This window comes from Salarias fasciatus, chromosome 14 (assembly GCF_902148845.1).
Source record: "Salarias fasciatus chromosome 14, fSalaFa1.1, whole genome shotgun sequence".
Taxonomy (NCBI): domain Eukaryota; kingdom Metazoa; phylum Chordata; class Actinopteri; order Blenniiformes; family Blenniidae; genus Salarias; species Salarias fasciatus.
Genome location: NC_043758.1, coordinates 5058130 through 5074778, shown reverse-complemented (window position 1 = coordinate 5074778; position 16649 = coordinate 5058130). Strand labels below are relative to the sequence as shown.

Genomic DNA, 16649 nt, shown 5'->3' with positions numbered 1-16649 from the left:
TGTCGCTTTCTGCTGCCTGCAGTTTATTCTGTAAACTAGTCGACCTGTTTTTTCTGCATTTGAGTTGCTTTGTGTTTTCCTCCAGGTGTTTATTTGTTATTAATGAAGTTCTAAGAGAATATTCTTTATTTTCCTGCGTTCATTAGATTTTTCTCCAAAGCTAAGAAGGCAGCCATGACTCCTCTTGCGCCTCCTCCCGCCCCCCCGTCGGTCCCCCGTCTGGAGGAGGACGTGGTGCCCGATGACAGAGACGACCCTGAAATCATCCTCAGCACCACCACCGTGAGAACACCTTGATATCTGTCATTTCAGCTCCAGTAGTCTGCCGTCTTTAGATGTTCCAATGGGGCTGCTTTTAAATGTTTCATTAAAAGCATCTAATGACGTTCTGTGCTGCGTTCCTGCTGTCAGTATTACTACTCTGTGAGGATCTTCGCCGGGCAGGAGCCCTCAGGCGTGTGGGTCGGGTGGGTCACTCCGGATTACCATCAGTTCGACCCCACCTTTGACCTCTCGAAGGTGCGCAGTGTCACGCTCACTGTGGGAGATGACAAAGGAAACATACATGACAGGTAACTTAGACCGAGTTTTACCAGAGAGAAATTCTTTACACAACATTCTTAGCAAAACTCCTGATAATGCTGATTTCATGATGCACTTTAAATTCCTGTTTGTTCTCGTCTTTACGTTTTCTCTGACTTTGCAGTGTGTTTTCTGACACTTTTGCAGTATGAAGCACAGCAATTGCTACATGGTGTGGGGAGGAGACCTGGTCAGCAATCAGCAGACGCGCTTCAGCCAGGAGGACATGGTGGTCGGCTGCCTGGTCGACCTGGCAACGGGTCTCATGACCTTCACCGCCAACGGGAAGGAGATCAACACCTTCTACCAGGTGAGAACACGTGCGGTCTCTTAGGTTTATGCTGTTCTATCCTCACGGGTCTGGAGCAGTTAAGTCAGTGTGCAGCTGTGAAATTAAAGATTTGTCTTTTCAGGTGGAGCCAAACACCAAGCTGTTCCCCGCCGTCTTCATCCAGCCGTCCAGTCAGAATATGGCACAGCTGGAGCTGGGAAAACTCAAGGTCAGACATAAGTGCTAGAATTAAAGGGGAGGGTTGTTTAAAACTTGACTAGATGCCAGTGGTTACATTAAAGCAGAAAACAGGATGATTGGCAAGATGTCTCCGTCTCTCCTGCATCAGAACATCATGCCCATCTCAGCGGCCATGTTCCGCAGCGAACGCAAGAACCCGGTCCCCCAGTGCCCCCCCAGGCTGGACGTCCAGATGCTGAGACCGGTCATCTGGAGCCGCATGCCCAATCACTTCCTCAACCCGGAGGTGGGCCGGGTGAGCGAGCGGCTGGGCTGGATGGTGGAGTGCACCGAACCCCTCATCATGATGGCGCTGCACATCCCCGAGGAGAACAGGTAGGGCGGTCAGGCAGGCTGCAGGGTCTCAGCTGTCACTCTTCCACCTCAGTGTGTTTAGAATTGGAAGAGAAAAAAGAATTGAGATCAACATTTTGCTGTTAAACCACACTTTGTGTATGAATCGTTGCTATCAGTAACCATCTCTGTGCCGTCGCTCTCTCTCCAGGTGCATTGACATCCTGGAGCTGTCAGAGCGGCAGGATCTGATGAAGTTCCACTATCACACCCTCATGCTCTACTGTGCCGTCTGCGCTCTCGGAAACAACCGCGTGGCTCACGCCCTGTGCAGCCACGTCGACGAGTCCCAGCTTTTCTACGCCATCGAGAACACGTACCTCCCCGGGCCTCTGCGCAGCGGCTACTATGACCTGCTCATCAGCATCCACCTGGAATCAGCCAAACGGGCGCGTTTGGGCACCAACCGGGAGTTCATCGTCCCCATGACCGAGGAGACGCTCAGCATTAACCTGTATCCGGACGTGAAGAAGGCCCACTCCCTTCCCGGTGTCGGCCTCACCACATGCTTACGGCCGAAGCTGCATTTCTCATCCATCAACTTTGTCGGCACAGACCCCGATCTGTACACGCTGAGCCCCATCTTCCCTCTGCAGGTGAGAAGCAGAAGCCAGAGTACGTCTGATATCCGCTGTTATCTCTGTTGCCTTTTGCTGATCACTTCCTGCGTCCACAGGAGCTGAAGACGAGAGCCATCAGCATGCTGACGGAGGCCGTCCTCGACGGCAGCCAGGCCATGCGCGATCCGGTGGGAGGCAGTGTGGAGTTCCACTTCGTCCCCATCCTGAAGCTGATCAGCACCCTGCTCATCATGGGCATCTTCAACGACGAGGACTCCAAGCACATCCTCAAAATGATCGACCCCAACGTGTTCAGCGGCAAGGAGGAGGAGGAGGAGGAGGAGGAGGGCGGGAAGGCCGAGGAGGGCGCAGCCGCCGAGGAAGAGGAGGAGGAGAAGGACGAGGACTTAGAGGAGGAGGAGGAAGAGGCCGAGCTGGAGGATGAAGGGGTCGGCGAGGAGGTGGAGGAGGAGCCAAAAGAGGCGGAGAAAGAAGAGGCGGAGGCGGAGCAGGCTGAGCCGAAGGAGGAGGCCGAGGAGGGCGAGAAAGAGGAGGGCGAGGCCAAGGAGGGAAAGGTGGATGGAGAGAAAGCCGAGGAGGAGAAGGAGGCAGAGGCAGTGGAAGCAGAAGCAAAAGAGGAAGAGGAGGGTCTGGAGGAAGGGCTCCTCCAGATGAAGCTTCCAGAATCTGTCAAACTGCAGGTCAGGGTCGTCTCTCAACTCTCACCACCTGTTCTACCTTCAGCTTTATTCTGCTCCTTGATGACTTACAGTTCGTGGAAATCCTCTGACTGATTGATCCTCCCGGTCTCTCCTCCCTTCAGATGTGCACACTCCTGCAGTACTTCTGCGACTGCGAGCTGAGGCACCGGGTGGAGGCCATCGTGGCGTACTCTGACGAGTTCGTCCACAACATTCAGAAAAACCAGCGCGTCCGTTACAATCTGCTAATGAGGGCCTTCACCATGTCGGCTGCCGAGACGGCAAGAAGGACACGAGAGTTTCGCTCACCGCCACAAGACCAGGTACTAAACACTCCTTCCAGAAACATCTAGAAGGTTATCAGTTTGGCTTCTCAACTGATTTTGATGATTTAATAAGCCTTTGTGTCACCTCAAACACTAAAAAGTGCACTTTACGGTACTTTTAGGTACTTTTGCTGACCAACTTCAAGCACGGTCCTGAGGTTGAGGAGTGTCCGGTGCCCGAGGAGGTGCGAGACACCCTGGAAAAGTTCCACAACGACCTCCTGCTTCACTGCGGTGAGACGATCTCTCTGCGTTCTTTCGTCTTCCTCAGACTTGATTTGTGTTTTACATCCTGTTTTCTGTCTTCATTCACAGGAATCCATATTGAGGAGGAGGCGGAGGAGGAGGAGGTGGACACCTCACTCAGGGGGAGACTCTTCAGCCTGGTTGACAAGATTAAGAGTTTGAGGATGAAGAAAGAGGATGAGAAGCCTGAAGCTGAAGAGGAACCAAAACCAAGTGAGACCAACGGCTAAGTGAAATGTTTCATGTTGGGATTAAGACTTTGTAAGTCATGCGCAAAGCTAATTCCTTTCTCATTACCAGTCTAATTAATCATAATATATAGTTATTATGTAGTTTCAATCTGGTCATTATGGAACTTTTGTGTATGAAACCAGTTGCTGCAGAGCTGCTGTGTTTTTCGATCCTGCTTATTGAACCGACTATCAGCTTTAGCATCAGCATTGTTCAAGGCTGTTGTTTCCAGTAAAGAACGACTCTGTTATAATGTCACTACGGTCCTGTTTGCTGGCTCAGTAGCACTTCATTGGCTCTAAACTAACTCGGTCCTCCTAGTAGAAACAGGAAGTCACAGTATATATGATGCACTGGCAGATTTGCTGTTTTGTCGTTTTGATGTTTGTTTGTTTGTTTGTTTGTTTTGTGCCTGCCTGACGCAGGCACCCTGCAGGAGCTGATCTCCCACACCATGATCCACTGGGCCCAGGAGTCCTTCATTCAGAACCCGGAGCTGGTGCGTCTGATGTTCAGCCTCCTCCACAGGCAGTACGACGGCCTCGGCGAGCTGACCCGGGCGCTGCCCAAAGCCTACTCAATCAACGCCGTGTCGGTCCAGGACACCATGGACCTCCTGGAGTGCCTGGGACAGATCCGCTCGCTGCTCATCGTCCAGATGGGTCCCGAGGAGGAGCGGCTCATGATTCAGAGCATCGGGTCAGTTTGAGGGTGACGAGTTGAAAGTTAAAGGATAGAAAACTTTAAGTGTTTGTATATACACTTAATCTGTGTTTTCTTCTGGACCTGTCTTCCTGGAGTGTGCATGTTCTTGCTGTGTTTTCGCAGGAACATCATGAACAATAAAGTGTTCTACCAGCACCCCAATCTGATGAGAGCTCTGGGGATGCATGAGACTGTCATGGAGGTCATGGTCAACGTGTTGGGTGGAGGTGGAGACTCCAAGGTAACACTGAACGTTTCTTTTTATCCTCTTTCACTTGCAGGAACCTGCTTCAAGAGTTTTTTTTTCTTTCTCTCTTTCAGGAAATCCGCTTCCCTCAAATGGTGACCAACTGCTGTCGTTTCCTGTGTTACTTCTGTCGCATCAGCCGGCAGAACCAGCGCTCCATGTTTGACCACCTGAGTTACCTGCTGCAGAACAGCGGCATCGGTTTGGGTCAGTGTCCGTCGCCCACTGCACTCCATACTGGGCTCTACATCAGGCTTCATTTCATCAATTTGTTTTAATTGATTATTTTTACATTTAAACTACACCAAATAACAAAATCAAAATGTTTTTTTTCAATGTGTTTTTGTTTTCTGCAGGCATGCGCGGCTCCACACCTCTTGATGTTGCTGCAGCCTCCTGCATCGACAACAATGAACTGGCTCTGGCTTTGCAGGAGCAGGACCTGGAAATGGTTCGAGAACATAAATCATGACTATAAAGCCACGAGATGGGCGCTTGGTTAGACAGGGCTGATTGTTTACAGGTGTCTTGTCGTCCCTGTCGTGTGTGTGGTGGCGTAGGTGGTGACGTACCTGGCCGGCTGTGGACTCCAGATGTGTCCGATGCTCCTGTCGAAGGGCTACCCGGACATCGGCTGGAACCCCTGCGGAGGAGAGCGTTACCTGGATTTCCTCCGCTTTGCCGTTTTTGTGAACGGTCAGTCATCGTTCTCAGTTTCCTGCCATCTTTTTTCCCCAAACTGTAACTTCCCCAGCTGGTCTAGATAAGCAGGCAGCAGCTCTGACTGATGTTTCCCTCCTGCTCCGCTCAGGAGAGAGCGTGGAGGAGAACGCCAACGTTGTGGTCCGTCTGCTCATCCGCCGCCCCGAGTGCTTCGGCCCGGCCCTGAGGGGAGAGGGCGGCAACGGTCTGCTGGCCGCCATGGAAGATGCCATCAAGATCTCCGAGGATCCGGCCAGAGACGGACCCACTGTCAAGAAGGACAGGCGTTTCATGTGCGTGTGGGAGGACCAGTGCAGTGAGAAAGACCATTTAAATAAGCCTGATTCAGCTACAGTCATCAATTCAGTAAAGAATGAAATTCAACATTGACAAATCTGTTTATCACCGAGAACCACGACAGAGTCTGCACTGCAATCGATAGCGATGATAAGTTTTGAAAGATAAAAACTGACAACGTGGCTGCATTTCAGAGAGGCGGGGGCAGTCTGCTCACATCTCTCCACGCCTCGTTGCTTCCATTAACGGGATTGTTTTGCCGATTGGCAGGTTTGGAGGTGAGGAGCAGCAAGAGGAGAACCGTGTGCACCTGGGAAACGCCATCATGTCCTTCTACTCGGCCCTCATCGATCTGCTGGGTCGCTGCGCTCCTGAGATGCACGTGAGTAGAGCGGCTTCAGACAGACCTCCTTTCTGTTCACAATATCTGTGACGCTGCTGGCTGATGAGCTGGAGTTTGATTCATGAAGTCTGTCTTTTTTATATCCGCAGCTGATCCAAGCAGGGAAAGGTGAAGCTTTGAGAATCAGGGCCATCCTGAGGTCTCTGGTCCCCATCGAGGACCTGGTGGGAGTCATCAGTCTGCCTGTGCAGATTCCCGCCTACGGAAAAGGTTCGATTCATGCATGATCTTCTGTTTAAGCGTACAGTTACTGCCGTTCTGCTGCATAAAGCCATTTCATCTCCCCACACCACAGACGGGCAGATTATTGAGCCAAAAATGTCTGCCAGCTTTGTGCCAGACCACAAGGCGTCCATGGTGCTGTTCCTGGACAGAGTGTACGGCATTGAGAACCAGGACTTCCTGCTTCATGTGCTGGAGGTCGGCTTCCTCCCTGACATGAGAGCTGCTGCTTCTCTTGATACGGTGAGTGGAAAACACACTCAGAAACAACAGAGAACATGTTTTTTTTCACGTCTTTGCATTTTAAGCAGTTTTTTTTTGTCTTCTTCCTTCACTGTAGGTGGCGTTCAGCACAACTGAGATGGCCCTGGCGCTGAACCGCTACCTGTGTTCAGCTGTGCTGCCGCTGCTCACCAAGTGCGCGCCGCTGTTTGCGGGAACGGACCACCGGGCCATCATGATCGACTCCATGCTGCACACCATTTACCGCCTGTCCCGAGGCCGAGCCCTCACCAAAGCCCAGAGGGACGTGATCGAGGAGTGCCTGATGTCGCTCTGCAAGTCCGTACCGGCCTCACTCCACCTTCATCCGAGAGTTTCACTTCATCCAAACAAACCTTTGCTGAAACTGAGGCCTTGAACGCTGCTGATGAAGTGTTTTGATGACATTCACAGGTACCTGCGACCCTCGATGCTGCAGCATCTGCTCAGACGGCTGGTGTTCGATGTGCCCATCCTCAATGAATACGCAAAGATGCCCCTCAAGGTTTGACTCACGTTTATTTGAGGACTTTTTCGACTCTTTAAAAAGGGACTTTTTAGACAACTATCGAAGCAGAGGATAAACTTTTAATATTTTTTCTCAGTTTTACTGGTAGGAGCAGACTTTGCACAACCCTCGTGAACAGTTTCTCAATGTTTCACTCCACCATGTTGTTTCAGCTTTTAACCAATCACTATGAGCGCTGCTGGAAGTACTACTGTTTGCCAAATGGATGGGCAAACTTCGGTGTGACCTCTGAGGAGGAGCTGCATCTCTCCCGGAAACTCTTCTGGGGAATCTTTGAATCGTTGGCACACAAGGTCAGCGATAAGTCTCGTGACATTTCTCACTTTCTCATACGTGTTCCATTTGACGCTGATATTCTTTTGCTTCTTTCAAAATGCAGAAATTTGATGCCGAGCTGTTTAAGATCGCCATGCCCTGCCTGTGCGCCATCGCAGGAGCCATCCCTCCGGACTATGTGGACGCCAGCTACTCCTCTCACACTGAGAAAAAGGCCTCAGTGGATGCTGAAGGAAACTTTGATCCCAAACCAGTAGAGACCACCAAGTGAGCAGCGGGAGGAAAATATTCATTTATGTGACTTAATTCTGCCTGACCGTTATATTCACATTCTCTTTGCCTTCATCTCTTCAATCACTGCCTCTTAACATGAATAAAACAAAACTCATTTACGATACAAACACACACTAGAGGTTTGATCAACTCCTGCACTAAAGTGAGTTCATGTGTTCTCAGCACCATCATCCCGGAGAGGCTGGATGCTTTCATCAACAAGTACGCAGAACACACTCACGACAAGTGGGCTTTTGAGAAGGTCAGTCAACCCAGCAGTTTATATCTGTGTTACCTGTAGATCAGCCGTTATTGTTTGAAGGGGCTGTTTGTCATGACGGTAACATGGATTTTCAGATCCAGAACAACTGGACGTACGGAGAGACACTGGACGAGAACGCCAAGACCCACCCCATGCTCCGGCCGTACAAGACCTTTTCTGAGAAGGTTCGCGCTCTTCACCTGAACCTTTGTTAAACTGTTTTATCTTTGACTGGTTATATTTATCATGAGATTGTCTCATTGTGTTTCCCAGGATAAGGAGATCTACCGCTGGCCCATCAAAGAATCCATCAAAGCCATGCTGGCCTGGGAGTGGACTCTGGAGAAAGCCCGGGACGGAGAGGGAGACGTCGAGCAGAAGGCCACCACGCGCAAGATCTCCCAGACTGCTCAGGTACAACAGCGAGAAGCGGGATTTCGTATTTCACCTCAAACACTAAATGACATGCAAGGTTATTAAAGATCAGATAAATCACTGATTGCTACAATAAACTTGTTCCCTTCTGTTTAAACATAAAGCACACTCTCTTCTGATTGTCTGTGGGTTTTTGAAACAGAATAATTGTGTTTTTTCTGCCTTCAGGCCACGTACGACCCGAGTCACGGCTACAGCCCTCAGCCGATAGACATCGCAGGAATGGCGCTGTCCAGAGAGCTGCAGGTGTGTGTCGGTCTCTCGCAGCGATGCTTCCTTCTTTTTCCTTTAACATTCACCTGCAGCTCGCTCTTTTCCCTCCCTCCACATGCAGTCGATGGCTGAGCAGCTGGCAGAGAACTACCACAACACCTGGGGCAGGAAGAAGAAGCTGGAGCTTCAGGCTAAAGGCGAGACTCTGTTCACCACCACACACCTGAAACGCTCCCTGATCGCTGATTGTTCATCGCTTCAGTTGAAATGTGGTTTGTGGTCCTGCTAGGCGGCGGCACCCATCCTTTACTTGTGCCGTACGACACCCTGACGGCGAAGGAGAAGGCCAGAGACCGAGAGAAAGCTCAGGACCTACTCAAGTTCCTCCAGCTCAACGGATACGCAGTGACCAGGTAACAGACGCCTCGGCGTTTCAGATGAGCGTCACCTGAAGGCGTCTGTCTCTGATGTGGTTATTTTCACTCTCTTGTTACGTTCAGGGGTCTAAAGGACATGGAACAAGACATTTCCTCCATCGAGAAGCGCTTCGCTTATGGCTTCCTGCAGAAGCTTCTCAAGTGGATGGACATCGCCCAGGAGTTCATCGCTCATCTCGGTAAAGCGTTTTAATGGATTTTACAGAAGAGTTTATAATAATAAAAACACAGCACCTGAGTAAACCTTCGCTTTTAGCTTTTAGATCTTGGTTGAGCTATTTTTTTTCAATGATTGTAAAATCAATTGAAAATGGAAGGAATACCATCATATTGAACACAAACTGGATGTGGATGAAAGTTCAGAGTCGCCTCACTGCTTCCACCTCTCACAGAGGCCGTGGTCAGCAGCGGCAGAGTGGAGAAGTCGCCCCACGAACAGGAGATCAAGTTCTTCGCCAAGGTGAGCAGCTGAACGTTTCTCTAACTCTCCTCCTGCTTATTGAAGAAGCCTTTTGAACGAATGTAATAACTCACATGTTGGTATTTATTGATACCGTGCATTGATTAAAGTAATTAATGCAATTATAATTCACCTAACTACATTAAAATAATTGTATTTTTTCCCATTGGAAGGCTGTTCATGGACTGTTTGGAGCAAATATTGATTACTGACACTTAAGCATTAACATTATTAATTTCCTTGTTTAATCTGTCTCATCTCTAAAGGTTGAGGAAATCAACAGGTTTTACGGGACCAGTTATTTTTCCAGAAAGGATTTAGTAAAGTTTGAATCATTGCAGTGGTCTGCTTGACTTCATCTGTACAACCGATTAATCACAGACACATTTTAAACTGATATTGACCTTGAAAAATGACCAGAATCTTTCACTCATTGAACTTTTTAAATCCATCCTGGGTCGGCCCACGGCTGCGAGCGATTCAGCATCATGCATGAGGCATGGTGAACAGGCTGCTTCTCTGGAAGTGAACAGATTCTGAATCTCTGCTTTATTTGCCACAGATCCTCTTGCCTCTGGTGAACCAGTACTTCAAGAACCACTGCCTGTACTTCCTCTCCACTCCTGCTAAAGTGCTGGGCAGCGGAGGCCATTCCTCCAACAAGGAGAAGGAGATGATTGCGAGGTATGAGCGGTGAAGTAGTGATCCGGTTGTTCTTCTGACTCCATGGGACCCGGACTGTTTACCTCGCATCCTCCTCTTCCTCGGTCCCTCCCTTTGGTAGTCTGTTCTCTCCTTGTGACCTGCCCATCTCTCTCCTGTTGTGCAGTATCTGTTATTTCCCTGACCTCCCTTTTTTTGCTTTCTGTGTACTTCAAACATTTATCCTGCCCTGTTTCCCCCTCACCGTCCTCCCTCCCTCTTCCCTCCTTTTCCTCTTTTCTCCTCAATACCTCAGTATCTTCTGTAAGTTGGCTGGTTTGGTGAGGCACAGAGTCTCTCTCTTTGGTAAGGAATCTGCATGCTGGCCTTGACGCCCTGTCACCATCTCTGCTCCTCTGTCTTCTTCCTCTTCACCTCTCTCTCCTGGCTGCTTTTGTTTTCTGGAGTGTGTCCCACCATGCTCTTGTTTCCTCCTCTCACGTAACAATACCTTCTCATCTTTTCTCTTTCTAGCTCAGCTTTTGCTTGGCTTCGATGTTTTTGGCGATCTCCTGGTTGAAAAGTTGTCTTTGTTGCTTTTCAAGCCTTGATTAAGATCAGTAGACACAATGTGAGGGCATGAACCTCTATAACACGTCCAGAGACGAAACCACACTGCAGCTCTTCGTTGTGTGTCCAGCCTGGCTTCTATGAGGCTCTTAAGACTCGTTTGTATCCGCTTCACCACTGTTTGGTTTTGATAAAAAGTCATTTTCATGTCGGTGGTCAGTAGATGATATGAATTACTTCAGGGTGAGCCAAACAGAAAAGTTCTATAAATGTATTTATTTCTTTTATATTCCACATATTTCATCACAATTTCAATAAAACAAATAAAAATACAATTAAACATTGAAATTGTCCCAAAAAAATATGTGGTACAGTGAATTTCAGGTCCAGGTTTCGCTTCACGGTGGTGCTCCTTAAATAGTACGAACTGCAGACTAACGTGTTTATGGTATTGATCAATCTGTGTTTACGATTGACTGTAGAAAAGCTCCACTCAATGTGTCTCAGCGATGCATTTAATTCAAATGAATGTTTTTTTTTTTGTGCAACTGTGAGTTCGTTCTATTTTTTCTAGCACTTTCTGCTACTTTATGTTTTAAAGCAAAGTTGACTGAAGTGACACCCTCCACCATTAAAAATACATGTGAGTTTAACGGAGCTCTTGTACCGAAGGACAAAGCTAACCATGCATCTTTCAACGGGCGCGTTTCAGGAACAGACGCAGGCGCTGTGGTGAACTGCCTGCACATCCTGTCACGGTCTCTGGATGCAAGGTATCACTTCTTTATCAGTCTCCATGCAAAGAGACGAACTCACCTCGAGCTCCCACAGGCTGTATAGACTCTGACTGTTCTTCTGTCGCTTCTTTTTCGAGGACCGTCATGAAATCAGGCCCGGAGATTGTGAAGGCCACTCTGAGGCACTTCTTTGAGAGCGCAGCAGATGACATTGAGAAGATGGTTGAAAATCTCAAACTGGGGAAAGTGTCCAGTCGAAACCAGGTCAGAGGCAATCGACATTTTTCAAATGATTCATTTTTCTCATGACCTGATTTCATTTATTTATTGTGTGTTTTTGCAGGTTAAAGGTGTGGCCCAGAACATCAACTACACCACCACGGCCCTGCTGCCGGTGCTCACGTCGCTGTTCGATCACATCGCCCAGCACCAGTTTGGAGACGACGTCATCTGTGAGTGAAACGCTTCGTCCAGAACCATCATCACCTCTCGCCACCTGTCCCTTTTTATCTAATGAATGCAACTCCGTTCCTCTCCCAGTGGACGACTTGCAGATATCCTGCTATCGTCTAATGTGCAGCATCTACTCTTTGGGCACAGTGAAGACGCCACATGCGGAGAAGTGAGTCTGTTGCTGCTTTAATTGCTCAAAATCAGAAATTAAATGAAGAAACTTCAATTAAAAACTCTTCATGCAGCAGTTTGTTTGCATTCTGCAGTTTTCAGCTGAGCATTTATTCCCACCTTCTTGTGTTTTTCTCCCGTGCAGACAGCGGCCGGCTCTCGGCGAGTGTTTGGCTCACTTAGCAGCCGCGATGCCGGTGGCCTTCCTCGAGCCGGAGCTCAATGAATTCAACACGTTTTCTGTCTACACAACGAAGACCCCCAGAGAGAGATCCAGTGGGTTCTGCCACTGAATTCTGCTTCCTTTTATTAGCTGTACATTTTCCTTTATGGAGTTAAACAGCTGAATTGATGTCCAGTTTGTCATTATCTCTTCTGTTTTTTTCGTCTTTTCCAGTTTTGGGTCTTCCCAATCAAGTGGAGGAGCTGTGCCCTGACATCCCGGAGCTGGAGATCCTGATGAAAGAGATTCACGACCTGGCCGACTCTGGCGCTCGCTACACAGAAATGCCCAACGTGATCGAGATCACTCTGCCCATGCTGTGCAACTACCTGCCGCGCTGGTGGGAGCGCGGCCCGGAGAACTTCCCCGAGCAGGAGGGCCAGCTCTGCACCTCCGTCACCTCCGAGCAGCTCAACCAGCTGCTGGGCAGCATCATGAAGATCGTGGTCAACAATCTGGGCATCGACGAGGCGTCCTGGATGAAGAGGTTGGCAGGTCAGTGAGCACAACACGTCCACATTTCTTCCTTTTGGAACAACGGGAAGTAGATTTTATCGGACCCTGCAGACTGTAAACGGCCTCGCTGTCTCACGTTGTGTCTCATCCTGGTCCAGTGTTCGCTCAGCCCATCGTCAGCAGGGCGAAGCCGGAGATGCTCAAGTCCCACTTCATCCCCACCATGGAGAAGCTGAAGAAGCGGGCGGGGAAAGTGGTGGCGGAGGAGGATCAGCTGCGGATGGAGGGCAAAACGGAGGTGGACAGTGAGAACGGGACCATCCGGGACGAGTTTGCGGTCCTGTGTCGAGACCTGTATGCTCTCTACCCTCTGCTCATCCGCTACGTGGATAATAACAGGTACCTGGACGTTCCGGGGCCTGAACGCGCCGCCGTGGTCCTGCTGCTCATCGCAGGATCGTGACGATGTTACCGTTCTCTGTAGGGCGCGGTGGCTGACTTGTCCCGATCCGGACGCAGAGGAACTTTTCCGGATGGTGGGAGAGGTCTTCATTTTCTGGTCCAAATCTCACGTGAGTCTGCTCTCCTTTCTGCTCTTATAGTCATTTTCCTCTCCCGTTTCATCATTTATGTTCCGCTATTCAACATTTCCCTTTGGCTTTGCGTTTCGCAGAACTTCAAGAGGGAGGAGCAGAACTTTGTGGTGATGAACGAGATCAACAACATGTCGTTCCTGACCGCTGACAGTAAGAGCAAGATGAGCAAGGTAAAAGTGGACGGGCCAGAACAAATCCACATGGCCGTTTGATCACCTTCCCCATACCTCCAGCCGTAACACATTAAGACACTAAACTCTAATAAGTCGTCACTAACTCCACCCATTCCAAGCAGAGAAAGATTTAAGAAGGAAGCCCTCCTTAATCTCTTCTCAGCTTTTACTTCCATGATTATTTAAGTTATAAAGACAGTAGAGAGTGATGAAACTGTAAGTAAAATTCATTTGTTTTTTTTAAAAAATATGCAAGTCTAATGGGTTTTTCCATAACTGCTGCCATCCTTTTCCAGAGGCAGTGCCTTGACTTTGGACGGTAGTGGGCGTGTTGCTAACTGTGTTTTCTCTTTATATCCTGTGTCGGGGGTTGGACGCTGGGCCGCTAGGCCGGAGATGGAGAGGTTAGACTGTGTTTGTGCACGAGCGCTGTGCTGACCGCATGGCACCCTGAGTTTCAGGAGGCATTTCATCAAGCTCTCCTTTGGTCAACCCCACTTGTCAAAGACAGACCCTGAAATTCACACACATACATTCACACCGGGCTGTGAAGTGAGGAGGACACACATCTGTGAGGGAGAGAGTTCATGTTCAAGGTGCAGCTGGAAGTGTTTCTGCTGGAAGGTGTTTTCTGAGAGTGTGACGTGTGGATGTGCGTGCCTGTCTGAGTGTGTGTGTGTGTGTGTGTGTGTGTGTGTGTGTCTGTATTTGTGTGAGCCGGGGTCTGGAGGGGCTTGATGAAAGCTCTTTGCAGTAGATGGTAGTGGTCTGACAGGTTCCATTCTGCTCGGCTGAGCAGGTGTGTGTGTGCGTGCACACCTGCTCAGCCGAGCAGCATCACCCTACGTTTGGTTTTGACCCATAAACAGTTGACAGATACAGTCGTGGAGCCAGTGCTGCTGTGGCATCTCTGATGTTGAAATTGAATTACCATTTTTTTTCCAGCTTTTTCACTGGGGGACTCTTCTCTTTTTCTGGCTTTGTGTTTTTCACATGTTTGCACCAGAAAAGCCACCCGACTCCTTGCAGTCTTCATTTGATATTGTTTGATCCACGAGAAGCGTACGTTCTCTCTGGATCCCTGTGGAGGAAACTGAATCGAGCTCAGCATCAACTAAGAGCTGCCATCACATTTACTAACAGGACTCGTTTCACCATCACATGTTCATTCACTCCGATCAGTCGTAAAACCTAATAACTCACAACAACTGACGGATGTTTTCCTGCTTTAGTTGAAGTATCCTCTCCTTCGCTTTCACATCAGCATTGCTGGAGTGTCTCTTACCTGATTATCACCATCAGATACACGTGCACAACTCGCCACGTGCACACGCAGATTAGCTTCGTCCATGGGATTTATCCTGTCTGGTTTGTGCTCTACTAACTGGGATTGCATTGTGTGTAACAACAGTAGCTTCTGTAGCAGCGGTGTACCTGAAAGCTGAAGTTTGTTCACAGGAAAGTGTCTCATCTTAAACATGAGTGATTTCATCGAGAGATTCACTCTTCCAGCATGTTGTCGTGTTGCATTACAAGTGACGTCGATCCTGTTATGTTTCATTATAAAACTGTAATATAGCAAAATATTCGTTGAAAATGTGAATTTGGGACGTTTTGGGGTAAAATTTAATGACCTGTTCATCAAAGTCCAGCTGGTTTTGAACTTCCTGTTTGTGTCCAGTCTGGAGGATCAGAGCAAGAGCGAACCAAGAAGAAGCGGAGAGGAGATCGCTACTCTGTGCAGACGTCTCTTATCGTTGCGGCGCTGAAGAAAATGCTTCCCATTGGCCTCAATATGTGCTCCCCTGCAGACCAGGAGCTCATCAATCTTGCCAAGATCAGATACTCACTGGTACTTTGAAGGCCAATTCACTTAACGAATTGTGTCCAGGAGGGAAATATAGTCTTTTTTTTGGGTCAAGTGGGTCAAACGGGCAGTTCTATTACTTTATATCAGATGTTAAGGAGTGCATGTATACATATACTGATTTAGAAATAGTCTGTCCAGATTTATTCTTCTGTTTACCTTCACATTAGAGCAGTGTTTCTCAAAGTGTGAGCAGCTCTCCTCTAGGGGTACAGGATAGCCTTTTCCTGATTAAAAACAATAGGTGAAGCGTAAAACTAGTCCAAATCTTTTTTTAAGCTTATTTTTTTACTGCATTTATCGTAGGTATATTATAGGTTAGTGTCAATATGGATTCTTCTGTTGAGGTGTCCACTAAATGAGCTGATGTTCTCTGAATCTTTCTTTTACATCCTTCAGAAAGACACAGATGAGGAGGTCAGAGAATTCCTGCACAACAATCTACACCTGCAGGGCAAGGTGAGCACTTTTTCTTCTGTATTAGTGAGTGAGAAGGAAATGAGTCACAGTGTGTATCGAGCTGATATTAAAATAAAATTTGCTTGGCCCTGTCCACCTGCAGAAACACGTGCAACATTGTATGACTTTAATTCTCATCTTGTTGCTGCCGACACATTGTTTACTCCTCATAACCATAATTTCTACACCAGCATCTTCAGCCTTTGTGTCCTATGCTCACTGTATTGAACTAGTTTTGATTATGAATGTGTTCTGGTGTGTTAAACATTGTGTCTGTGTCTCTCTTTAGGTGGAGGACCCGGCTATGCGCTGGCAGATGTCTCTTTATAAGGAGATGTCTGGAAAGGCCGAAGACGCTGAAGACCCTGAGAAGGTGGTGAAAAGGGTTCAGGAGGTTTCTGCTGTCCTTTACCACATCGAGGTGGTGAGTAACTCTACGTGAACTCCAATGCTCCAGTAGGAGCTGGATATTTACTCATTAAAAAAAGGTGTTTTTTGAAAGGATTTGTTCAGTAGATTCTTCTTTTCTTTTTGGCCTTCAGACTGAACATCCATTCAAGTCCAAGAAAATGGTGTGGCACAAGCTGCTGTCCAAGCAGCGCCGCAGGGCAGTGGTGGCCTGTTTCAGGATGACGCCTCTTTACAACATCCCCACGTAAAGCGGCTTCACACACTATTCCAGTGACAGCGTGCAGAAAAACACGAGGAAGGCTTCACTGCCGTGTGACCTTTAACCTTTCATCCCACAGACACAGAGCAACCAACATGTTCCTGGATGCCTACAAGCGCAACTGGCTGGAGACCGAGGGTTATTCATTTGAAGACAAGATGATCGACGACTTATCAGTAAGCCATTATTTGTCTGTCCGTGCGTGAGGTTAGCGCTTGTCATGATCATTGTAAATGTAGTGAATCAGTCCTTAAACTGAGCCACAGTTAATCTGTAAAACATACAGCACTCGGACTCATCTATAGTAGAACTAGTGTAACTGTGCTACATTTAAAACAACAACCAGTAAGTGTAATCGCCTCCTCACACTGCACCGGTCATATTTTCTCTCATGATTAG

General features: G+C 48.3%; 1 protein-coding gene across 1 annotated transcript in view; it reads left to right on the top strand.

Annotated features, from left to right (window-relative positions):
• Positions 1 to 16649, top strand: part of ryr1b (ryanodine receptor 1b (skeletal)) — a 66696-nt gene that overhangs the window by 31076 nt on the left and 18971 nt on the right. Inside the window, 47 exon segments of the mRNA XM_030108447.1 lie at positions 147 to 282; positions 412 to 572; positions 730 to 892; positions 996 to 1082; positions 1203 to 1429; positions 1599 to 2043; positions 2124 to 2708; positions 2831 to 3031; positions 3157 to 3268; positions 3350 to 3493; positions 3937 to 4210; positions 4340 to 4457; positions 4538 to 4670; positions 4820 to 4914; positions 5024 to 5159; positions 5275 to 5458; positions 5733 to 5844; positions 5955 to 6075; positions 6161 to 6330; positions 6428 to 6648; positions 6763 to 6853; positions 7030 to 7170; positions 7257 to 7420; positions 7610 to 7688; positions 7784 to 7873; positions 7962 to 8102; positions 8292 to 8369; positions 8458 to 8533; positions 8626 to 8749; positions 8837 to 8952; positions 9166 to 9233; positions 9796 to 9917; positions 10192 to 10241; positions 11158 to 11218; positions 11320 to 11446; positions 11526 to 11634; positions 11723 to 11804; positions 11952 to 12082; positions 12204 to 12524; positions 12644 to 12884; positions 12970 to 13057; positions 13159 to 13251; positions 14936 to 15106; positions 15521 to 15580; positions 15870 to 16004; positions 16123 to 16235; positions 16330 to 16426. Of these exon segments, the coding sequence (XP_029964307.1) occupies positions 147 to 282; positions 412 to 572; positions 730 to 892; positions 996 to 1082; positions 1203 to 1429; positions 1599 to 2043; positions 2124 to 2708; positions 2831 to 3031; positions 3157 to 3268; positions 3350 to 3493; positions 3937 to 4210; positions 4340 to 4457; positions 4538 to 4670; positions 4820 to 4914; positions 5024 to 5159; positions 5275 to 5458; positions 5733 to 5844; positions 5955 to 6075; positions 6161 to 6330; positions 6428 to 6648; positions 6763 to 6853; positions 7030 to 7170; positions 7257 to 7420; positions 7610 to 7688; positions 7784 to 7873; positions 7962 to 8102; positions 8292 to 8369; positions 8458 to 8533; positions 8626 to 8749; positions 8837 to 8952; positions 9166 to 9233; positions 9796 to 9917; positions 10192 to 10241; positions 11158 to 11218; positions 11320 to 11446; positions 11526 to 11634; positions 11723 to 11804; positions 11952 to 12082; positions 12204 to 12524; positions 12644 to 12884; positions 12970 to 13057; positions 13159 to 13251; positions 14936 to 15106; positions 15521 to 15580; positions 15870 to 16004; positions 16123 to 16235; positions 16330 to 16426 (6994 nt within the window).